The sequence below is a fragment of the Polypterus senegalus genome, chromosome 1 (genome assembly GCF_016835505.1).
Source record: "Polypterus senegalus isolate Bchr_013 chromosome 1, ASM1683550v1, whole genome shotgun sequence".
NCBI lineage: Eukaryota > Metazoa > Chordata > Cladistia > Polypteriformes > Polypteridae > Polypterus > Polypterus senegalus.
Genome location: NC_053154.1, coordinates 201,986,138 through 202,012,943, shown reverse-complemented (window position 1 = coordinate 202,012,943; position 26,806 = coordinate 201,986,138). Strand labels below are relative to the sequence as shown.

The 26,806-nt window shown below is 36.5% G+C and overlaps 1 protein-coding gene across 1 annotated transcript in view; it reads right to left on the bottom strand.

Annotated features, from left to right (window-relative positions):
* dap3 (death associated protein 3) overlaps nucleotides 1–26,806 on the bottom strand; it is a 118,168-nt gene that overhangs the window by 17,884 nt on the left and 73,478 nt on the right. The window contains exons 9-11 of the mRNA XM_039767316.1: nucleotides 13,803–13,961; nucleotides 12,136–12,195; nucleotides 5,581–5,670 (exon numbers count right to left, since the gene is read on the bottom strand). Coding sequence (XP_039623250.1) covers nucleotides 5,581–5,670; nucleotides 12,136–12,195; nucleotides 13,803–13,961 — 309 coding nt within the window. The remainder of the gene's footprint in view (nucleotides 1–5,580; nucleotides 5,671–12,135; nucleotides 12,196–13,802; nucleotides 13,962–26,806) is intronic.

Genomic DNA, 26,806 nt, shown 5'->3' with positions numbered 1-26,806 from the left:
TGGTAGGACTATCTTTACATTCCCATTCAACATGCTGATCTCTGGACTATCTACCTCCATCATTGCATTTCATCAGTTGCTGTTTTCCATGGACTTTATAGTATGTGGTTTTTGTTTGTGGTTTGTTTGTGTTTATTGTATAATCAGCAGAAGGGAACTAGGGTGGGATCGTTTTAGTGTATAGTTATATTTTGTTTATTATTGTTTAATACATTCTTTCATTTCTGTTTAATTACCGGTTGCTTTCTTATCTCTGTGAGGGAGTGTGTGTGAGTTGGGCCAAGGCTGGGTGCGTTCCTGGGATCCCCACCTAAAAAAATAAATAAATCACTGTCTTATCGATGGTGTGAATCTTAGTGGTGCTGGACCACTACAAGGTCACTCAAACAGGTCTATGGAGACAAGATATAGTGCTGAATTCAGTGTTGCAGCCATTTGACGATTGGCCATAGCAACAAAGAGATACAACTATGGTCTCTTTTCTGAAACCATTCAGATGTAGACTAAGATATTACTGAAAGAACTTGACAACAAACTGTTCATCACCAGCTCTTCTGCACATGCTCTACAAAATAGCAACATTTCTTGACCCAAAACTTCCATTTCTATATGTTTATTTAAGAGGATCGCAAAGGCACAGGAACAAGAAGGGATTTGTAATAATTTGAAAAAACTGTGATTTAATGCAACTGCATTAAACTAAAGAGCGCAGTGAAGTTCACTGGCCAGCTGTTGGAAACTATTTCATCCCAAAGCTTGCAACCACACAAGAAGATGCCTGTACATTCACAGTGCTTTGCTTGGTTACAGTGTGCCTGAATTGATAAGCAAAAAGTACTGTGAGAAAGTGGGGAGAGTTTGATAAGCTGCCAGTAATTTGCTGACTAGAAAAGCATATAAGCTTAAACTTATACAGTATGTGCGACTTCTACGTGGGCAGCACCTACCTTCTGTTCCATATGTTTGAGGAATGAATACCAACTATTAACACAGATTGTACTTTATTCCAATATAGAATAGTAATTGGTTGCCTCCTTACAAATCTTTAACAGGACATGTTGCTTAAAATGCTCTTTTTTTAATCCTTTCTGTGAAAAATGACATGCAAACTTATGCTCAGAAATTATTATTTAAGTCCCACAGGAAGATCTGTATTTGTATCTGTATACTGATGAAGAAGAATCATCACAAAAAAAGTGAAAAGGACAACTGGGCCAAATATGGGAAACCTTCAGACACTTCCTTGTACAAGATCAGGTTAAACAGGCTTATCAACCATACATAACATTTTTCCATAATGGAAGCAAAGCACAGAACCCAACTCCAAGGCAAAAAAGGCACAAGAAATCCCCATTGGTGCAGCACTTACTTGAGTCAAAGACTGTAAAGTCTTACATTGTACAAGGTCTAAAGGATGACACTGTTTCAGCTGGTATTAAAAATTTATGGCATAACCTTCCTTTGTGGGAAACATGCTTTCAACACAGTTTGCAGTGCATGCTACTCTGCTTCTTGTCAGAGTCTAAATAGCAAAGATATCTCCACACTACCAAATTCCTCAGACCCTTCATTTCAACAATGTCCTCAAGTTTTCAGCATTAGGCTGTGTCTGCTGGGTGTCTTCTTTGGTTATTCGGATACTTTTTCAGTTTTTGTTAACATTCTGTTTTCTCTTTTATCTCACTCCCACTCTTGACGTACTGGCATGCACTATGGAGTTGGACTACTGCCAAAAGTCTGTGTGCAAGGAAAACACATTTTGTAAGCATGAGTGACATTTTGAGCTCATTTTACAAGAATGGCTGCTGCAGCCCAAACACTAACAGGTGTGCTGCTTCCAGCTGCTACTATGCTCAGTACTGTGTGCATCAACCTAATCTGATATGGCTGTAACTCTATTCCAGCCACATGATTGGTTCAGCCAGGTGCTATTCTCATTATCACTGGCTTTTCGTGTTGTCTGTCAGAACATGGATAGAATGGTATAACAACAACAGAGGTATTTACACTTCAGTAAGATGTGTTAGGCTACTAGTTATTTTAAAAAGTAACTGGAATACTTAATGCACATTACTTTTAATGCATTACCCTACTGCTCCTGAGATTATGTGCTGCGATTAGCACCATACGTTCAGCACATTAACATAGATTTAGCGACTTCTAATATATTGAGACAAATTATTTAAGCCAGGAGAAGGAATAATGTGATTGCCCAAATGATTGCCTCTGGAAATGTATCTTATATATGCTTCTACCTATGCCAGCTGAAAGCACGTGCAAAGGAAATACACATACAGAAACAGGCAGACTGCAATGGACATGTACAGACTACAAAATCCTTAACAGTAACCCAGTTATGGTTTTACATGGCCACGTAAATTGGATGATTCACAGAGAAATCTACCTCAGGTAATCAGGTTTCTAAGAAGACAATAACCCAATTTCTCTAATCAAAATATGGGATTACATGGCATTTTAGAAATCTGGTTTCTGTGAATAAGGTTATTGAAGCTTTTGTAAACGGGCTAACTGACAGAGGCATGAGGTTGTAATCCAGAGTTTCAGAAAAAAACGTATAGAATAAAACATTTCTGTTAAAATTACTGTGTAGGAAGGGCTGCAGAATTAATAACATATTAATCACAATTACAATTATGGCTGCTGCAATGTATTGATGCTGAAAAGTGGTGATTACTTTATTCTATTTAGAACTCCTACTCTGTCACAGAGCAAGCTTTCTCAGTTTCAAACTGTTACAAACAGCAAATGAGTATAAAACCATATAAAACTGAACCACAAGCTAATCTAAGCAAGCAGTACCAAGTCCTAGCAATGTTAGGTCCACAACATAGATAAATGTTATTTACACTTACACATGATTACCAAGGTAAGAGATACATCACCCTACCACAAATATTTTTCCCAAAGCTGTGTTACTTTTACTTTATTTCAAATGGCGGACAGAAACTGAAATGGATATTTAACAAGTGGCACTTTATAGAACCACAACTGATTTGGAGTGTAGTAGAACTATGGAATAATGCCATAGCATAACAGTTCATTATATTGATGAGGGATGTATGCTGAAAAGCAGATGCTTGCAAATATCATACTTTCCCCCAAGAAGGCAAATACTAAAAAGTCACATTGGCTACAGGGGTTTGAAGGGAAAGCAGCAAGTCTGCATGATTACATATAACAGGGTGAACTTAATAAACACAACTGCTGTCAATAATTATACTAGACACTCATGCTTTGGTCACAAGCTGCACTTACTGTTTGGTTGAGTATCCTGTTCCCTTTATGCTAAACTTAAACACTGTGCATAGCATGGTACCCACTGTATGCTGTTGTAGTATGGTCATATCTTGCATAGGTAACAGTTCATTGCCTGATAATGTGCAAATACTGTGTGTAAGCAGGTAGTGAACTTGAAAAGTATTTAGACAGTGATCCTTTGATTTTACACTCACATGTAACCTTTTGTTTTCTTAATGAAGCAGAATCATATTCACATGCTTACTTTCCTGAATGGTTGGTGATGGTTATTTTTTTTAGAAGTCTTATACATACATTTTATTTAATAATTACTTGAATCATCAGTAATTTACTGTATTTACTATATTACAAAAACAGTTAAAATATTTTAATAAGTATCCTGTATCTTTATTGTAAACAATACTGTGTAAAACACTATTTCTTAAAATTTATAATCAATCCATCATTTAACAATTACATCTTAAATTTTAAGTGGTTCTCTAGAAAAAAAGTTTACTGTTCTGTTTGTACACAGAATACAGCACATGCAATTGTAGTGTTATTAACTAACAAAATGTAATTGCAATTACAATATCAATAGCAACAATCACCAATTATGCATTTTGTGGTACTCATGGGTTTGGGGTACAGCATAAGGACTAAATGGTCATCCCTCCCAGATATTATGTGAGTCTCCACTACAATGTGCTTGAAATTTGTGTATAGTTTGCTGGCTTTATAAATGGAACTATCTTTAAAAAATTATTTGTAACTGAAAACATATTAAAATTAAACTTTCACCTGTCCAAATCTGAAGTATGTTGCAGTATTTCTGCATTAGTTTAGCAAACAGTACAATATCAATAATCAATGTAATTTGTACTATGTACATTGTTATTTTTTTGTAAATCAACAAAAAATTATAAAGCACTGGACTACTGATAATGGTTCCTGATATTGTATTTATAACATCTCCCAAATCAAAAAGAAATCCTTGCTCCATAACTCAGTGTTTTAACAGTTTAAGCCAGTTTCATCTAAAGCACTTTTCCCTTCTTTGCAAGGATGGTGTGGAAGAAAGATCAAAGACAAACTGAAGCAAATTTGCCTGCATTCTCCACTTTCACACTTATTGAGAAAATATGAGCTCTATAAACATTCATTAAATGAAGCTTGTAACAGAAAATTTACAAATGACATATATGGGACATATCTCATAATTTGTTTGTGAAGATTAAATAAAGAGTGATGGAACACTTGACCACAGTTTTACAAATGCATAGTGTGTCCACTCCTAGACAGCAGGTTTTGTTTAATTCCTATAAAAGTTTCCTGATTACTAAAGTTAATACAGTGATCCCTCGCTATATCGCGCTTTGACTTTCGCGGCTTCACTCCATCGCGGATTTTAAATGTAAGCATATCTAAATATATATCACAGATTTTTCGCAGGTTCGCGGATTTCTGCAGACAATGGGTCTTTTAATTTATGGTACATGCTTCCTCAGTTTGTTTGCCCAGTTGATTTCATACAAGGGACGCTATTGGTGGATGGCTTAGAAGCTACCCAATCAGAGCATGTATTACGTATTAAATAAAACTCCTCAATGATATACGATATGCTTCCCGCGCGTTGCTTGATTGTTTGCTTCTCTCTGTATCTCTTGCTCTCTCTGACATTCTCTGTGCCTGACAGAGGGGTTGTGAGCAGAGGGGCTGTTTGCCTAGAGGACACGGACGCTCCTCTAAAAAATGCCGCTTTATCTCGGTGCTTCGGCATACTTAAAAGCCCAAAAGCACGTATTGATTTTTTGATTGTTTGCTTTTCTCTCGCTCTCGCTCTCTCTGACATTCTCTGCTCCTGACACGCATTCTTTGAAGAGGAAGATATGTTTGCATTCTTTTAATTGTGAGAAAGAACTGTCATCTCTGTCTTGTCATGGAGCACAGTTTAAACTTTTGACTAAAGGGTGTTATTTCATGTCTAGAGGGCTCTAATAATGTTAACAGTGTGGGAAAGTTTATAAGGGCTTAAAATATATAAAAATAACCATACAAACATATGGTTTCTACTTCGCGGATTTTCATCTATCGCTGGGGGTTCTGGAATGCAACCCCCGCGATAGAGGAGGGATTACTGTAGTTTCATAAACATATCAAGGTAACACAAATATTTTCTCAGACAAATGGGAAAGTTCCTAGGCATTTCAACCTCAAACAAGATAAAAATCTATTCATGCTTTACAAAAATTATTTTGTACTTGGTAATACAATTCTCCTTTCATTGTAAATGTCTATTGGCCTCCCCAAAAATAAACTTACCTTTCCAAGCAGCTCATGAGGCAGGTAGGCAGCTTTTGGTGTGAACAGGGATCCAGTCTGTGTTACTGTGGCAACAACTGCACCATTATTCTAGAAAAAAAAAAATTAATATTTATATTCTTCTACAAGTAATTACAACACTGTGAGTTCAAAGAATGATATGGTGACACATTGCTAAGCCCTGCTGTCTCACAACTCCTGGAGAATAACTTTATATCCTCATTGCTATCTCTTTGTGAATTACATGCATATTCCCTGTTTTCTGCTTGGGTTATTATTAGTACTCTGGATTACCTTCCACAAGCTAAAGATATACATAATATTCTTAAACCAGTTAATTCAATTCAGGGTTGCAGGGGAACAGACCTTCAGACAGTTCTGTTCAAGGCTGCAGTAAAATTTATGTCCCACTCACATCTGAAAAATCTAGAATCACCAATCAACATAATACCCAGAGAAATATTCACTCAAACTGTCAGAGAATGTGTAAAAGAAGGGCAAAATGTTACTGAATAATAATATTTAAATGTCATGTAGGTTAATGTGCGTTTAGAAGAATAGGACCAAGCAGAGGTCATAAACAGGCACATCAAATATCAGCGACCAAAACAGAAACAGACTCAATGTCATAAACAAAGGCCAAAACCAACGTTAAAAACTCTTGAAAAAAAACTGCTAGAAAAATGAATTCTTCCTCACTTAAGAGCTAATTGACAAACCAAATTTGGATAATACTAGTGCATATAGCCTACTATAACACCACATGTACATATAGCAACAGCCTCCTAGCAGCACACAGAATGCAAAATAGTAGCCAAAACCCAAAATGGCAGAGTAATGATCTCATTATCGTGCAAAAGCGAAACAGCAAAGAAAAACAAAAACAAAATTAGAAGGAAAAAGAAATTACATTCTTGTTTGAATTGTAAAATACAGTAAGGAAAAAGAAAATCCATGTAAACTTTAACTTGTTCCCTGTGACAAAGTGTGTAGGGATTGTACCTGCTGTTAGGGCCTGGCTTATCCCATGTACAAAATGAAAGGCTGGAGGGACTACTTGTTCATCTGCAAGAACGACATAAGTTCAAAGCAAACTGCTAACAACCTTGGATACTATTACCATTGGTTATTTCATGGGGGTACATTTCAGCTGAACTGTCGGTCATCTTTAAAAATTCTAGTACAAAACATTTATTATCTGGTATTTCATTGTTCATAATCTTTTACAATAGAAGGTAAAATTGCAGTTTAATAATATGATGCAGTGGACTAAGGGCCCTAAAACAGGTCAACATAATTTGAACAAAAAATTACATATTTAAAAAAATATATATTTATAAAAACAAGTCTGAATATGAAAGGAACGACTCAAATACCATTACTTTCAATGAAATTAACATAAAAACAATACATGCAAAGTTGGCATATGCCATGCCCTAGAACAAATGGACAGTAAACACTAATGTTTGAATTAACAGATACAATTTAAGAACACATAGAAACATTGGAAACCTGCAAAAACAAGGAAAGCTGCAAGTAAAAACTGGAAATTTTTCAATTTGTAAGATTAGCAGAGAATAAGCAAAGTATAAAAAGTGCAGTGATTATAATAGTGTTTTAGTTAACATTAAACTTCAACACTGAATGTAAGGTGTGGGCAATCCCTTGAGACTGGCAAACTTAGGTGCTGTTCACTTTTTTATAAGCAGGGACCAGAAAGGGTGTATGTTCAAGTAGGATCACACACCACAGGTTTTCTGGGAAAGTCTAGGTGAGGACAACCTAATTTTATAAGCAGGGACCAGAGAGGGTGTATGTTCAAGTAACAACACACACCACAGGTTTTCTGAGAAAATCTAGGTGAGGATAACCTAAGTGAAAACTGTGTTTGATAGATGAACATCATATCTAGGAAAGGCAAATGGATTTCAAACTGGCTCTGGAAAAATAGACTAACTCCTTGTGCTTGCACAGATATTTGAATGGTTTTGTTTTGTAGATAGGCAAAAAGCTTATGACCATGCAATGCTAATTATATCTTATGAACAGAGCATCAAGAGTAACTGCTGAATGCTATTTGGTCCCTGAAATTGAAAAGACACCTATTTCTTAATATCAAACATGCAAAAATATCCATTCAATGTGGACCTAGGACTCATTTAGGTATGTATCTTGTCTAGGCCTCTGTGCATGATTTTCAAGGACAAGATACTATGGAACAGCTGAGGTTTAGATACTATCTAGTTTAGGATACTCAAAGTTTTATCACATACTGTCCTCTCATTATACTATGATCTCCTATGTGTACTGGAATGGATCACAGTAAAGTGCGATATAATCAGGATGATTTAACAGTGACCAAGGTAAGAATTAACAGTGTCAAACTCACTTAATCCAATTCAAGGTTCTGGACTGGGAAAACCTCACACAGCAACATTGGGTGTAAGCCAGGCCATGACCCTGGACTGGTCTTCAAATCATTTCAGGGCCCTCTGAAAAATAACTGCTAGTGTAGGCATCTAACTATATCAACCTGGAAATCTTTTGATTTGTGCAAGTAAAACTACTGTACCTGGAGGAATCCAATGTAGACAATATCTGGGTATGGATCAGTGAGGCAACAGTGCTATCCACTTTGCCTGTGTATTGCCTGATGGTAGGGGATAAGCATCATCCTCATGTGGTAGAGTTAATCTAGTTTAATTTAGTAGTCAATTTTTATTTCTGTTTTAAATTCGTAGTCATGCCTGCTTTAAGTTTGGGGTCATAAATTAATTTTTTCAATTTTATTTTTTTAAATTAAATTACATGTATTTATTTTCAAATTCTGTTTCAGTTTTAAAGGCATCTTATTAAAAATAAACAATTTCAGAACAAACACTATACTTCTTAAAATAGTATTTCACAAAATTGGATGAACAGACTAATACTCTTGAAATATAGAGACAAGGTCTCTTTTCCTCTTTATTTTTAACACTCACTAAACTGGGATAATCATGCTTTGAATTTTTTTTTCAAAAAATGACATTATTGTTTATTGTGCCCCTACATATTTACTATGACCACCCATTCCAGGCTGATATAACTTTCTGGTATCCTACTTAGCAGTTAAAGCAAATCTTCAAATTTTTAGGACTGCTCATTTACAATGTGCATTAAACACTGCATTTTCAATTGTGTACATCCATAACAAACATGAAATACTCTGAAAATTAACTTTTTTTGCACAGAAACTGCTGAAAAATGGATCGCTCCACATCACTCTACTCTTGGTTTGATTGGCTGCTATTTCTGTTGCTTCTGAATATTAAACAACATTTTTTGACATTTTTCAATATTTCTTTCAGTCCAAGGCAATCTTACAGTGTCATCTGTGAAACTCAAAAAATTTTTAGCTCTTCCACTACAGTACAACAATAATGCATTGATTACACAATTAACACTCATAAGAAGAATTGAAGGAGCTCGACATAATCGAAATTCTTAACTTTCATGATGATATACAGTCCATGTGAACATACCTATGTGTCACCAGATCCCCCATGTCCTTAGACCAAGGCTTCTTAATTTTTTTTTGTCATTACCCAATCCTGCCCTGCCAAATGTTGATCAGGTGTGTGTGTGTTGTATCAAGGAAGACTGGTAGAGCAACGCTGATGGCTAATCAATCTGCTGCAACCCACTTCATAAACCATATGCAACCCATTCCCATTACATACAACATTTACTCATGACCCACTTGCGGCAACCCACCCGTAGTTTAAGAAACTCTACCCTAGACCACATGGAATGCCAGCTATTGTCCACACAACATTATCCCCACGTTAAAACTGGAAGTGCCACTGCACGGTGTTTAGTTAGATGTTTCACAGATCAGTATTTACAGAATGATTTCAAATACTATTTGTGACCCTTACCAAGCAGCAGTTATGACCCAATACATTTTTACTTATGCATTACCTGCTCTGTAAGACAGATTTCATGCAGATTTAAAACATTTTTGGCTATGAGTGAATTGCACATGCAAAATTGTATCACCTTCTCAAGGGTGAGCAATCATTGGTTGTCAGTTCTTGTAAACACACAGGCCCACCCCTTCGACCTAAGACAAAATCAAGGGGTGAGTCACAGACTGGTTGGAATTAGTCACAGGGAATGGCAAACTGCACACCTTGCAAATGTAGAAGTGTGATGCAACTGCTTCCAACTTGCTAAGATTATGTAAGTGAAGTTTGCAATTGAAAAATTACTAGAAACTGCGGTGGGTTGGCACCCTGCCCAGGATTGGTTCCTGCCTTATGCCCTGTGCTGGCTGGGATTGGCTCCAGCAGACCTCCGTGACCCTGTATTCGGATTCAGCGGGTTAGAAAATGGATGGATGGATGGAAAATTACTAGAAAAACTGCATAGTGTGACAGGGCTTTAAAATAAATGCAACATAGAACTTAAAACTTGTTTGTCAAGTCCTTCTCTTGATTTGAATCATAATTTTATTTTCTACAAATTTTAACTTCACTGTGGTGCTACTATTATTACTTATATTTTCCCAGTACAGTGTGCCAACCTAAGAGGCAACCTGGCAGTTCTTTCATCAATCCTTTACCTTTCATAAATTATACAACATGATACTATTAATAGTCTCAATTGTCCGAATGCCCCTAGCTGTCATTTTTTTATGATGATCTTGTAAAGCAAATTGAAAACATGGAAAACACTGTACAGCTGTAAACTATCAAACTGTAAATGGCAATTTGCAATCCCCCCATTATCTTCCCATTTAGTCAAATTTATTGCTGCAGAATGCCAGAGCCAATCCAAGTAGCATCAAGCACAAGGCAGGGACAACTGCAAAATATTTACATCAAGTTGGTGCTGGGACCAGTGTTAAATTAAGTTTATTTTATTGAATACATATCATTGTTCATTATTTGAACAGCTTTGTCTAATATTATGCTGTTGGGTCCACTTCCCTAAAATCACCGCTAGTTGCGACTGAAATCTAGCTCTTCCATTTTCAAACAATTAACTAAAAAGACCATAGTGAACCATCTCTCATGTAATGAGGAAATTCATATCCCAGTTATGTTGATGTAAATCCTGTTGAATTTGATGCTTTGAGTTTTAATTTTTGCTTTCACACTACTAAATGTATTTTATTGTTCATGTAGCCCTGTTCACAGGTCACATACCATCCCATAGTTAATTATAATAAGCAGTAAGTACACATGATTTCAAGCAAGGCAATATAGTATATTCTGCATTGTGTAAATGATTGATCTATTTGAATAATGCTTGCCCCAGACGATAATTCTAATTCTGTTTAATGTATTTCTCCTTTGTAATCTACTGTACAAAGCACAGGTAGAAAGAAAGACGAATAGTGTGTTGCAAACTGTTTCAAATCACAAACTGAGCTCATTATAAATCATTGAATATTCATATAACCACATCTTTATACAATATATGTATATAAAAATAAATTAATAGAAAATACATTAGGAAAACTGAGGAATACATCAGGTGTACATCTTCTGAAAACTGTGAAACCAGCCACTTGTTACAATCCTTCCAAAGTCATTCTACATTTGTACTGCTGCAACTTGTAGGATGGGGGTATGATTTTAGAAGAGAGAGAGAGAGAGAGAGAGAGAAAGAAAGAGACCACACACAGAAACATAGCACAATATATAAAATGAGAAAAACTCAGGATGTGCATCTGACCTCCCCTCTATACTACAACTTTATAAATTACAACGCAGCACCAAAGCAACAAGAAAATTAAGCCTCTCCACAAGCTTTGTGATTATTGTAATCCAGAAGGATGGATACTTGAAACTTTTCATTACTGTTAAAATGTGGTAGTGCATCACCTTTACTGTACAATCTATATAAGCACATAATGAAAGATTGACTGACTGACTCGTTCACTCATCAACAAAAACACTATTTGCCATTTAGTTAGAAGCTAAAATTTGGCAGGATGGTACATCCAGGGCAGTAGGAATCCTATAAGAAAGCACGATTTGATATAACAATACTTAGAGGTAAACCTCCGACTTAAAATAGAAAAACTAAATACCCCAAAAACTCAAAAAGGTTTGATGAATCTGATTGATGTTACAGAATAAAAATAATTACCACAAACTAACAGCATTCTTTATATAAAGGAAGGACAATTATTGCATCTTAAATATTAAGAGAGAACGCAAAATCTGCGCCCACAACTCATTGATTGTTATGCTGCAAAGTGCAAGGGAAAACATTTTATGTTGCATAGTGTTGATGCACAATTACCATACACAAGTATATTTACAAATGTTTGTTCATGCTGGCCCACACCAATTCATTAATTTGTAACAACCAAATTTCAGGCATATATCCAAGAGTTTTAAATTAATGGTGATGGTGCTTAAGTTTTTTTTTTTAATGAATACTGGTGTTTATGCAAGTTATGAACAGTGCTAAATCCTGTGCAATAGCTTCAGGAAGCAGGATCCTACTTAAGAGTGTTATTGAAAAAAAAAAGTGAGTTCTGATAAACTAAAATATACTCACCCAGTCGTTTTTCATCAATTTTCTGAGATTGTGAATGAGGGTCAATTCACCTGGGTTTACCTGAAATATATATTTAAAAATATATAGTCACACTTAATAATCAAGCAAAATGATTGAATGCTGATGGGACTGCTCCCCCAAACTGCCAAATGGCAGCTGTACAGAGGATGTTGTTTGAACAGTATACAAATTATATTTAATGTTCTTTTACAAGTGTATGATACCCAACAATGAGGCAATTAGGCTACTGTCTGTGTTAGAAAAGGGAAGTCCATCCTATTTTTTTAACCTGATATAATACTTTTATTATGTGGAAAACAAAATAATTTTGATGCAAATCATATTCTAAATATTATACATTTTATAATATAAATATATTTTTAACCTAAAAAGATGCTAAAAATACAAACATGAAAAGTAAGTAAATAATCCCAAATTAAGCTTAGTTTTAATACCATGCCATTTTCTAAACATTTAATCCTAAAAAAGGTTATTGTAGGTTGAAGCCTATCCCAGCAAGCATAGGGCATAAGGCAGGAACAATTCCCTACACAGAGTATCAGCCCATTGCAAGGGAACACACGCACACACATGCACACTCACACCAACTAGGGCCAATTTAGTGACACCAATCCATCTAACCTGCATGCAGGCCTTTTTGTTTAAATTTGATTTTAGAATCCTAATCCTGTCCAAAATGTTTCCAGGGCAAGATTCAACCCCCGAACGTTGCAATCAAGTTCTAGCCTTGGTGTAACAATCTCTCCTAATCCACTAGCAGTGGTGTTTCGCAAACTTCCAGATGGGCTGAAGGTGGAGAAAGATAAATAAACTGTAATTGTCTTTACTTCACTATTAGCATGTAGACTTATCTTGCTCAACTGAAAGAATCCTGACTCACCACTTTTAAGTCAGTGGGTAACTGATGTTATATATTATTTGAAATTGGAAAAAATCAAATTCTCACTTAGAGGATCTGTGCAAAACTTTTTAAAAACCTGGCAGGATCTAATCAATAACATTTTATAATAAACATTTAAATTGAGTGGATTCTATTCCCTTATTTATTTTAATTATGTTTATTTATGTATTTATTTACTTATTTTTCCTACTATTAAAAGTTTTACTCTGTTGGCCTAGCTCTCTTTCTCATGGCTGGGGGCTAATTTGATGTGAACTTGGTTTTGTAAAATTTCATTTGCTTGTATGGAATAGAAGATATTTGTGTTTAATAAATCCAATAAAATGCTTAAACAAAAAAAAATTAAAATCCTTTTATGGTGCCAAATCTCCACTTCTTCAACATTAGGCTTTTGGGCTGTTTCTTTTTCATTAAAGTGATATGCCCTAATGAAAACAACTGGTACATATTCTGTATATGTTTTACCAATCTAGCATTACTGGTGCTTTTTCACAATTTCAAACATATTGACTTAGCATATCACTTTTTGGTTATTACTGTGAAACTCTATATAAAGCACATGGAATATCAACACAACAAAAGCAGATATAAATGTAACATAAAAGATTATGAAATTTAGCAAATGCACATAATGCAAGAGTTTAATCTAAGTAGACATTAAATGTATATTTGAGATAAACAGATGGTCCAGTTTTGAGAATTCTTAGCTTTTGAATGGTACAGGAAACATAAAAAAAGCACGTACCGGACTCTTGTCCTCTTTTCGTAAGGTGGTCTGGCCCCACAGTGCATTAACTCCATCTACACCAACCACAAGTTTAAATGTTCCAGATTGGCACTGGGCTTTCAGCTCTTTTAGAACAATGCCAACAGAGTCACTGGCATTCTTCACACGTGTTAGACCCTGAAAACAAGTAAAGAACATATAGATTAAGGAAATGGAATGGCAAAACAGCACCCTTAAAACCCATAATAGTATCTTAAAACAACACTTTACATTCATGTGTAAAGACTGTCAGATAAACAAGGAAAATGCCACAATATCCAACTGGCCTGTTTCTAGCAATTGCTATGGATATACAGTAAGACATTATTAGACACTTCTGTCTATATGGGAACAGGGAGTTCTCTCCCTTTATTCGCAAATATTTTCCTGAACACTACATTTGCTTCATTTCTTGCATGTTAAGTCTATTTCGCCTTTTGAGAGTTGCCACACCCTTATGTTCAGCTCCTGGCAATCTTTTATGACTCAAGATGTTTGCTCTTCTCTTGGAACTGATTACTTTTGATTATTCATACATACTTATCACCAAAAGGAATATCCTATAAATAACAGAAATCAAGTGCTTAGGTTTTGGTTTTACTGTCACCTCTGAAAATCCAGTTAATTTCTGAACTACAGCAGCAACAAATTTATTTATTGATAATTGATTATTCAGGTGAATATTTAAAACAATTCAAAGATTAATCACCTTAGATTACAATCACAGTTTGTAAATGAAAGAGACTGTGACAATGACTGGTGCTGTTCAGTCACTATATACATCTATTCAATCAATAATGAGAATCCAAATTTCATTAAAATCTGCCTAATGTATTGTAATTCTTAAAATTCACGGAAAAATGTTTTTTTTTTCCTTTATTTTTACAAAAATAAAATTTACTTTAAGATTAAAAGTTAAATTTAAAACAAATTATAAAATAAAATATAAAATAAATAAAATAGGATTCATTCTCTGCCAACTTCAAAGAAGTCAATAGAAATCCAACTTTGAACTTAAAGCCAGAGCAAGCTGTTTTTTTATGTAAGTTTTCAAAAAGTCCAAGTATTGAAATGAGGAAAAGACAGCATGTCAGCATGTTCAAATGTCAAGCTTCTTCTCTTATTTGAGCAAATATGTACAATGGTTTCACTGTATTTGTAATTCTAAGAAAGTCTTTGGCAAGCTTGTCCAGTGTAGGAAATGTCACGTTTGTCTTTGTTTGTTTTCTAATACGTGCTGTGGTGATGAATGTTCATAAACAACAGGCATTCTCTCTTTCTGCTACAGTACTAGCTAGGCCAACAATGAAGTCTATTCGGATGGTATTTTTATTTTACACAATGATTTATATATCACAGTAGTTCATAAAACTAGCAATAAATAGGTTTGTAAGTTGAGCAATTTGTCTTTTTGTGCTAAACAATTTTATGTAGCCCAAATGATGCAATTCTAATCAAGGCTGGATTACTGATTATTAAACAAACAATTCTTCAAGGTAATCCATGTTTATTTCTGATAGAATGACAAGATTCAAGTTCTTTTATCAAACAGAAAATATGTGGGCAACAGCATATTAGGTTGAACACCAACTCTGCCAACTTAATCAAACTACCACTCAATTGTATGTGACACTTAATTTACCAATTTTTAATTTTTTTTGGTCTCGTCCGTTGCAAGAGATGGACATCTAAGATGTTGCTCTGCTGGCAGTGGTGTTAATAAACTTTTTTTATTATCTATTTGAGATGTCCTGTATTTAGTCAACCAAAGAGGATTTAATTATGAGTATATTAAAAGCATGAGAACAAGAGGTCACAAAGAGAAGGAAAAAGTAGCTAAAGGTACATCACTGTCAAAGGCGGTTTGAAGTTCACGTTACGGCCTGTCACAGACTAAGTTGGAAGAGACAGGCGAAGGGATGAATCAGCCAGGACCTCATGATGCAAGATCTGCTCAGGCCGACATCGAATGTGGAAGCAAAACTGTGAGTGAGGTAGGCAATGAGAATTCGCCAATCTCAGATGGGATATCTGAACGGAGTATGGCCTCTTTACCCCTGCTGTCAACTACTTCCAAAACCCCTGCGAGTCCACAGAACCAACTCCAACAGGATACTTAACTTTGCTTTCAGAGCATGGAGAAAATGAAAATGAGTTATCTGAGCTGAAGGTGATGATTTTTGCACTGGTCGGGGGGTAGGGGCGACAAATAAATTATGTAAAGGAAGATGTACCGAAGAAATAGAAAACAGAACTGACAAGCTGCTTCAGGATATAAAAGATCAGGATGTGCATTTATAGAAAAAAACCTTAAAAATCTAACAAGAATTTATGAAAAAATACAGGAAACTTTGAGTAACACAGAGAATAAAATAAGAGCACTCAGTAATCATCTAGAAGAAGATAAGCAAATGTTTACAACTCAGATTGAAGGAGCTGAACAACTGACATCTGCTGCTGACAAAAAAGAAACTGGTGTAGATTCAGAATGCAAAGTGCTCAGTGTTAAATTAGCTGTGGTGGAAGATAGCTATAGAAGGAACAACATCAGAAATTGAAGGTCTCCCTGAAAACTGTGACAGTCAAAACCCAATGAAGTTCATAGCTAAATTATTTTCTTAAACAACTGTTGCATATGTGGCTCGAAGGCCTCAAATAAAACTAGTACATCAGGCTTCTCAGTTTTAAGTTTACAAAATGTCCTCAAAAGCTCAAAAGCAATGTCTCTCTGACCAAACCATTGAACCTTGTGAGCTGGAATGTCAAAGGTCTCAATCAAGATCTAAAGAGAAAAAAGTACATTCCCACCTAACAGGTCTAAATGCCAAGATAATATTTTTACAGGAGATTCGCTTAATAAGTAAAGAGCATTTTTGGTTGCATAGAGATTGTATTGACCAAATCTTTCACTCCTGCTACAAAAAGAAAAATAGAAATGTATTTCAATACATAAAACAATCCCATTTGTAGTATTAGACACAGTATCTGAACCTAAAGGGCGACAGGTCATGAAGATAAATAATTTTTAAAAATCTAAACTAAAGTAATTTTCATAAATATCTACACACCTAATATGGATGATAGATATTTCATCAAAAAAGTATTTGCATCTATTCTTAATATGAACACTCCAAACATTATAATGGCTGGAGACTTTAATTGCATTTTAAATCCAGACCTGAACAGGCCTTCAACTATAGTGGCGATAACATCTGATACTGCAAAAATAATCACAGTTTGTAATGGATCATAACTTATCAGACCCATGGAGATTTTTAAATCCAAATTCAAGAGCATATTCTTTCTCCTTATCAGTACACCACAGTTACTCAGAGAAAGACTTGAAAGGAAAATATCACTATAATGATATGGTACTCTATATATCAGACCCACAGACCACTGTATCAGTAGTTCTCAATGCACTAGGATAATTTCAAAAGATATCTTTACTCAAAATTAATTTGAATAAAAGTGTGCTGTTTCCAGTGAACTCTCTGGCACACAAGATTAGAGTGAGGACATACCAATTTATTTTAGCAGATCAGTTTAAATACCTTGGTGTAAACATCACAGGTAAATACAAAGATCTTTTTCGGCAAAATTTTGCTATCTGCATGACCCTTCATCTCACATTAGCAGGGAGAATCAGTACGTCAAGATGAATATCTCTCCTAAGCTTCTTTTTCTATTTCAGAGCATCTCATATATATTAACAAATCGTTTTTTAAAGAAGTTAGACCCAATTATAACCTCATTTATCTGAAATCCGAAACTCCCATGCATTCAAAGGGCAACTCTGCAAAAACCTAAAGTAGAAGGGTACATGGCACTACCTAAACTTCAATTTTAATACTGGGTAGCAAATATAGAAGCTATAAAGACCTGAAAATCAACACAATTGATGAATATACACAAGTCTGGTGTGCAACAGAAATAAAATCTTGTTGTGCTTCTCTATACACCCTGCTTTGTGCTCCAGTAAATACAAATTATGGTCAATATACCAATAATCCATCAATCACTCAGAATATGGAACTAATGCAAGAAGCAGTTTAAGACAGAGAAGCTTTTCTCTATTGCATCTCTACATAGCAATCTTCTTTATCTACACTCTCAAACCTACGGTATTTAATGTTTGGAAAACGTCTGGGACTAAAACACTTGGTGAACTGAATATAGATGTCTTTGCATCTTATGAAAAATTATGCTTTAAATTCAACTTTCTATCAACAATTTTTCCACTACTTTCAAATCAAAAACTTGGATAAAAGGAACCTGACCAATTTTCCTCACCTCCCACCTATTTTTATTCCAGAAGAAATATTAATCAGTCTTGAAGACAGCATCTCAAAATATATATATATATATATATATATATATATAAAAACATTCTAAAGTCTTCCTTAAAGGCCCCAGGGTATAGTGGGGAAAGGATCTTTCACTTACTGTCTCTGAAAAGGATTGGAAGGTAGCCATTCATAGAATACATTTTAGCTTCTTATGTGCAAAGCTATGGAGTAAGATTGCTGTCAAAAATATTTCATAATAATTTAAGTCAAATTTACATTTCACATGTGTCAATTATGCTTGCGCTTATGAAAGTTATGCTTGCTTCTGAAAATTACGCTTGCGCTTCTGAAAATTACATCTGCTCTAAAAAAATATGCTTGCGCTTCTAAAAGTTACACTTGCTTCTGAAAATTACAAGTACAATTCTCTGACGTGAACAAATTGTCAAAAATACATCATTGGACACATGAGGCATTTTCTATCGAAGAAGAAACTATTGATTTTTGTTACTATGCATATGCCACAAAGGTAGAATGCTAGAGTTAATTTTTGACAGAGATCATACTTCATATTTACCCCCTTACAGTGACTCCAAAGGGTAAAACAAAAAAAACAAAATAAAACCGACACAATGAAAATAATTAACACTAGAATCCCTGAAGCCTACGAAAAAACTCGTAATAATGGCCCACCTTAGAACCCTTCGCACCTCTCCATCAGCATGTTTTGGTTTGTAAATGTGTCGATCAGCACAAGCAGCAAGCTGTCCCATCCCAAACCCCCAATTTGACAGAGCTCAACTCTGTAGGATGAAAGGAAATGTGAGGTAAGAAATGCTGAACACATACCTAAAGCAGAAACTTTCTCCATGTTATATTAATAATGACGTGAAGTGTATAATGTGTTAAGACTTTAGAACTAATTTCAAATAAACATGTGCTTTTATTTAAGAATATAACCAAAGTAAAAGAAAAAAAAAACATTCAATTTACATGTTGTCAATGAGTTACAAACCCAAGTTTTAAATTTATTTTTTATTTATTTTCATTTTATTTATTTATGCATCCATCCAATTTATAAACTCACTTTATCCTGTGCAAAGGCAGAGTCAAGGGGAAGCTGGAGCCTATCCCAGGAAGCAAAAAACTTTTTTTTTGTCTGTGCCAATTAAATATCACATAAACCTCATTCATCATATTATAGTGTGCCAACTTTGCCGCTCAGTATGACTCATGTAACCAGGTTGGGCCGAGAAAAACTCGACTGAAATTTTAAAAACTTTGTCAAGATGTTATTAAAATTAGGGTGGTCCAGTGCCATTTCACCCTTTACAATGGCAATTGAGCATCACAGGGCAACCCATTCATTGGATATGGCAAGTTTGCCCGCTAATTTAACCCATGAAATCACACTGGGCCATGGAAATCTCAACTGCAACATAAAAAAGGAATCTTGTCACAAAGCTATGAAAATAAGGGGGTGAAATGGTACACAACCCTCTACAGCACCTGATAAACATCAAAGTAATTAAAAATGGGAATGTGACAAATTTGCCAGTCAGTTTGAGACAGGTACTGATATTTGTGAAACTCAACTGCAACTTAACAAAGTCATCTGCGTTTTCTCAAAAATGTGACAACTAGGGTAGTCCAATGCTATTTAGACTTTTACAGTGCCCATTAAACAACACAGTTAATTTCCTTCATTGCCAAGTTTAGCAGCCAGTCTGACCCTTGTAACCACACTGGGACAACAAAACTCAACTGTACTTTAACAAACATATTCACTTTTCCCTGAAAAGGGGGTCAACGGCATAAAGCCCAGTCAATTCATTTTCAGAAGCAAGTATAACTTTCAGACGTGCAAGCGTAATTGACAGTGATCTTACTCCATAGAAAGTATTCAATTACTCAACTTCAAATCTTTTATCAGGTAAATTCTAGCTCCAGCATCACTGGAACATATGCTTTGGGTGTGCATTAAATTAACATCATTCTGGACAAAAATCTTTCAATATCTAGCAGATAGCCTCGGTGTCACATCTACTCCTAAACCATTAACAGCTGTGTTTGGTGTACTCCCAGATGTGCTTAAGGTGGAGAAGGACAAATTGTAATTGCCTATGCCACACTACTAGAATGTGCGTTTATCTTGCTCAACTGGAAGAATCCCAGCCTACCTAGGGCTCGTTTATACTTCATGCTCAAAACGCGTACATGCCCACATCATGGCTGCCACGCGTTCCCAGTGTTCATTTGACGCATCCTCTGAGCAGGAACTCAGAAATTAATGTGACGTGTGCTCGAGTTGCAGTACCAGCAAAAAGTCGTGGGGCGCTTTGCGGATCCTACGAGATCAATATGTGTGCTTCGATGTTTGATGAATGGTTCGATGTGGTGAAGCCAAATGCCAACATAAGATGCATTCGTGGTGCTTTGATATTCAAGTGTTGCATATTCCCGATCGTAATGACTTGATACATTTTAAAACCCTCACATACAGTCTTCTGTGCCATCTTTTTTTCTAGGGCTTCCTCCGGACCTGACAGCAGCAGCAAACAGCAATAGATCGCCACACAGAACACATTAAATGTATGATATTCCAACTCTCTGCACATTTAGCATCCTAAGATTTATTTATACTTGATATCACTTTCATGATGAAATGCATTAAAGTATGTATGTTACATTTTACAGATAAATTGTTAATTTCATTTAAATAATTAATACTGTTATTTAATTTAACACATGATAGATAGATAGATAGATAGATAGATAGATAGATAGATAGATAGATAGATAGATAGATAGATACTTTATTAATCCCAAGGGGAAATTCACATAATCCAGCAGCAGTATACTGATACAAAAAAACAATATTAAATTAAAGAGTAATAAAAATGCATGTAAAAACACACAATAACTTTGAATAATGTTAGCATGGTGTTGAAGGTGCTAGAGAAGTCCAAAAACATAATTCTAACAGCACCACTGCCTCTATCCAAGTGGGAGTGGGATCGGTGTAGCATATAGATGATGGCATCCTCCGCTCCCACCTTCTCCTGGTATGCGAACTGCAGAGGATTAAGGGCGTGGTGGACCTGTGGCCTCAGGTGGTGAAGCAGCAGCCGCTCCATGGTCTTCATCACATGTGATGTCAGAGCAACAGGTTGGAAGTCGTTCAGCTCACTAGGACGTGGTACCGTTGGGACTGGGGTGATACAAAATGTTTTCCAAAGCCTCAGGACTCTCCCCTGTTCCAGGCTCAGGTTGAAGATGCGCGGAAGAGGACCCCCCAGTTCCAGCAGACAGGCCTTCAGCAGTCATGGCGATACTCCATCTGGACCCGCTGCTTTACTGGCACGAAGTTTCCTCAGCTCTCTGCTCACCTGCGCTGCTGTAATTGTGGGAGGGGATGTCTCTACTATGCTGGTTGGAGGATGCAGTACTCCAAGGCGAGAGTGGGTTAGGGTGGTCAAACCTGTTAAAGAAGTTGTTCATTTGCTTTGCTCTCTCCATGTCTCTCTCGATGGTGGCACCCCGCTTCGAGCTGCAGCCAGTGATGATCTTTATCCCATCCCACACTTCCTTCATGCTGTTATTCTGCAACTTCTGCTCCAGCTTTCTCCTGTACTGCTCCTTCACTGCCCTGAGCTAGACTCGGAGTTCCTTCTGCACGAGCTTGACCTGGAGCATGGAGGTGACACGGTGGCAGAGGGGTAGCACTGCTGTCTCACAGGGAGTCACGTTGCTGGTATTCTCTGCCTGGAGTTTTCCTTCTGGGTTTCCACAGTGTGCTCAGGTTTCCTTCCAAAAATATGCAGATTTGGTTACACTAAAATGACGCTAGTGTATATGAGTGCTTGTATTCACCTTGCGATGAGCTGATGCCCATCCAGGGATTGTTTCAGCCTCATGACCCAATGCTTGCTGGAATGGATACATCCCTGGATTGACAGATTTAATCATTAAACATCCTTTTCAGAGATATTGCAGTAAGGTGTCATCGTAATTTAATGGGTGTTCCAGGCAGTTCATAACACAGCGAAGCCGAACCTATTCTCACAGTGATAATATCTCACACTGCCACCTGGCGGATTCCTCCAGATTTCCGTAAAGTATGAGCGCAAGTATAAACCGTCCACTGCAGCATGCGTCATGTGAAGTATAAACCTGGCCTAAGTGGGTAACTGATGTTCTATAATATTTGAAATAGGAAAAAAAATAATCTTCTCCAAGAAGATCTTTTCAGAACTTTTAAAAAATATGGCAAGATCTTTTAAATAAAATGTTAAAACTACCATTTATACCAGGAAAAAGGATACTTTTCCGCCTTTGCTTTTTTTTAAAGAATTGCTTTTGTGGTTGGCTCTCCTTTGTTTGAAGTGAATTACGGTTCAAGTTTGACTTGATTGTATGTAATTTTATATTCTTCAAATAAAATTAAAAATAATAAAAAACTACCAATTGCCAAATACTTCAGATTATTCAGAACCCTATTCTAATAATGTATACAAACTACTGTGACTGTTTGAACTACATGTAACTCTGTTTGCCAGAACATCACTCAGATCACTGAATGACAGACACCTGCATTTGAAAACTTTAAATTAAATAAAGCTCTACACCTACTTGCTTAGTAATGAAAAGATTGTGATTTGACTTTGCTAACTGCTAACCCAGTTCCTTGAGTAAATATGGGTAGGGGAGGCTATATCTACTTACTGTGCTACTGAGTTTTCCAACACATCAGGTTGTTTCCTTTTCAGATGTTCAATGATACTTGTCGTACTTCCATAAAATGCTTAAGCAGCACAACATGATTTTGCCTTTTATTTCAAGAAAATGTTTCCACACTGTGTTCCTTTTTTAGCATGTGTTATTGTTAGTGACTTAATCTACAGCTGATGAAACAGTTATGTCGTGGTTGGCTGGTATGAAAAATTATATGTAACACAGCAACTTTTCCAAAGCTATTGCTGCATTTGCACACAGAAAAAAATACTGAGCTTCAAATACCCGTGGCATGAAGCATTACACAAGAACATAAGAAATTTCACAAATGGAGACTATTCAGTCCATCAAACCCTTTTGTTTAGCCTATAGCTAAGCTGTCTCAATATCTCATCCAAATTCTTTTTAAAGGTTGTGAAGGTTTCTTCTTCAACCACAAGTCTTGGGAGCTTGTTCAGGAGTCCCACAACTCTTTGCATAAATAAGTGCTTCCTGGCTTCAGTCTTAAACGCACTTCCTCTTAATTTCCGCTGATGTCCTAGAGTATGTGATTCACCCTTAAGATGAAAGAATTTTGCTGGATCTACTTTATTAATGCCTTCAGAGATTTAAAATTCTTGGATTAGGGATCCATGACGTCTCTTCTGCACAAGATGAAACAGGTTTAATTTTCTGAGTGTCACAGAAGATCATGTCCTTAAATCCTGGCGTGCACTTGGTTGCTCTCCTCTGAACACAATAATAAGGATGTGTTCTTACTAGTTAGTGCATTATATAGTTTAAGCATAATGTCTGAGTTTTTATGATATAACCTAACATTTTATTTGCCTTTTTAATTGTTTCTGTATTTTGCTTAGTCAATGAAAATGTGTGTCAACACAGATTCCTAAATTCTTTTCAGGGTCTGCTTAGTGTATGACAGTGTCTCCCACCTTGTATTATAACTGAGGTTCCTATGTAGCACTTTGTACTTTTCCACAATAAACTTTATCAAATTTTCCCCAAGTTCTAAAGATTGTCCAGGTCTTTTTGCCTGCTCCTCAGTATCGGCCATCCCTCCAATTTTAGTATCATCAACAAATTTTACATGTCTACTAACTATAACAGAGTGAATGTAATTAATATAAATCAGAAATAGTAAAGGACCAAGGAGAGACCCCAAGGGACTCCACTGATGACTTTGCTCCAAGTGGAGAACTTTACTCTTATCTGTACTCTTTATTTCCTGCCAGGTAACCAGCCAGAGGTCCAGTTTTGCTGGTTACCTCTGATGCCTACAGCTTCTAGTTTCAGAATTAATATGAGCAGATTGTAATTTTGCTTCAAAATTTATAGATACTTTGAGTAAGTCAAGTGTAATTGTGGAAAACCATTTAGATCAGTTAACATCAAATGTAAACGTGGAAAACAATTTACATCAGCTAACTGGAAAACAATTTACATCAGCTAACATCACATTATAATGTGACCATGAGAGATGCTCTGGACGCAGTGGCTCCCCTTAAAACAAAAGTGATCAAAGCACATAGAAACTCTCCCTGGTTTAATAAAAACACTCAAGCTCTTAAATTAGAGTGTTGAAAACTGGAGCGCAGATGGAGAACAACAAAGCTACATGTCTTTCATAGAGCAGCTGCTAGAGAATTCAACATTAATGAATCAATGGTGCGAAAGTGGAGAGGGCAAGAAGATGACCTGCGCTAAGTAAAGAAGACCAAACAGAGTTTCCGAGGGAACAAAGCGAGATGGCCACAGTTGGAGGACAAACTTGAACAGTGGGTTATTGAACAGAGAACAGCAGGTAGATGTGTCTCTACAGTCTCTATTCGACTCAAGGCAACAGCGGTAGCACGACATGAAGATCACTGACTTTCGAGGAGGTCCTTCTTGGTGCTTCTGTTTTATGAAAAGACATAATCTTTCCATCCGCACAACAACTACCATCTCGCAGCAACTGCCAAAGGATTACGAAGAAAAGCTGGTCATTTTCCACATTTACTGCAAGAACAAGATCACTGAAAAAAAGATCCGGCCAGAACGCATCGCCAACATGGACGCGGTCCCTCTCACCTTTGACATCCCCGTGAACCGTACTGTCGAGAAAACAGGAATCAGTATGTTATTTATATGCACCACAGGGAACGACAAGTCATTCTTCACTGTAGTTCTCGGTTTGCCAGGCTAATGGCCAGAAACTACCACCCATGGTCATTTTCAAGAGAAAGACTTTGCCAAAAGAAAAGTTTCCGGCCGGTGTCATCATCAAAGCTAACTCAAAGGGCTGGATGGACAAGGAGAAGATGAGTGAGTGACTGAGAGAAGTTTACGTCAGGAGACCAGATGGTTTTTTCCACAAATCTCCGTCTCTATTGATCTGCGACTCCATGAGTGCCCATCTCACCGATACTGTCAAAATCCAAGTGAAGCAAACTAATTCGGAGCTTGCCATCATTCCGGGTGGATTAACCAAAGAACTCCAACCGTTAGATATCGGTGTCAACAGGTCATTCAAAGTAAAATTGCGAGCTGCGTGGGAGCCTTGGATGACGGAAGGCGAAAACACACATTCACCAAGACAGGAAGGAAAAGCCAGGCAAGTTACGCCACTATCTGCTAATAGATTGTGGATGCCTGGGCTAAGGTATCAGTCTCAAGTATCGTCCGAGCTTTCACGAAGGGCGGAATCATCACTAAACAGCTAAGTAACAGCAATGAGACTGACTCGGATAATGACAAGAGAGATCCGGGCATGCTTGATGCTGAAATCGCCCAACTGTTTACCTCAGACACTGAGGATGAAGAATCTGATGGATTTGTGGAAGAGGAATGAACTGAAAAAGTGTATTGTTTTGTATTTTATGTTACAACTGAACAATGTTGAGAGTTATTGTGAATGAGTTGAATAAAGTTTGACTTATCTGACTTTTGTTTCACAGAATGTGCTTTATAATCCGATGTACCTTATGTATGAAAGTAGACCCATTCATTGATATTGTGCTTTTTAATCCGGTGCGCCTTATGATCCGAAAAATACTGTATGTGCATGCGTGTGTTAGACTGAGGAATGTGTCACTGAGAAGAGAAAGGGAAGGGGCGTGTGTCCTGTGTACAGTGTGTGGCTGCACCTATCACACATGATGTGTAACAGGTGATGCCTCTGCACAATGAAGGTTTTTATGGCGGCTGGAGTGCCAATTCTGCCACCAACCCCCAAATTTTCTTTGCAAGTTGGAGGGCCATTTGCTGGGCTAAATGCAGGATAACGTCATACACAGGAGGAAGCAATTGCGGTTAAGGGACAGTACTCTGGAGGTTGCAGGATTCAAACTAGCAACTGCCTGAAAATCCTTACCACCAGAGCCCCCATTTCGATGAGAAGAGATAGGGATGCATTTAAATTCAGAAGTGTTTGAAATTGAAAAGGTCTAAAAATATGCATCTGTTTCACTCATATGCTGGTGATTTTACCAAAATGGTTTAACTAAAACCATTTGTAGGTTGCACATTACACAACACAGTTTAAACATGTAGTTAAATCTTATACATTCCTACTAAACAAAGATGGATTTTAATTTGCCTTTGAGTGATCTACCTCTTTACATAAAAATGAAAGTGATTTTAAAAGTTACAGAACATGGTCACATCACCCAGGCCATTTCTCTGTGTAAGAAACTTACCAATTGTTACAAGATTTGTTATTTGCACAGATGTTTGTACGGGACTACACACAGCAGGAAGCACTTTGGCAAAGAAACTGGAAACCCCCTTTTTAAAGAACATGTCAGCCTTTTGTTATTTTTGCTCTGTTATCTTTTCTGTTTACATTTTCTTAATCGCACAGCTATGAGTCTTTTGTTATGCAGGAAAAGAACATTATTTTATTCGAGAAGCATTATTTAATATATGCTGATAGTTTATTTTTGACCCATTATCATGTACTCTTTGATAAGAGTGCCTTTG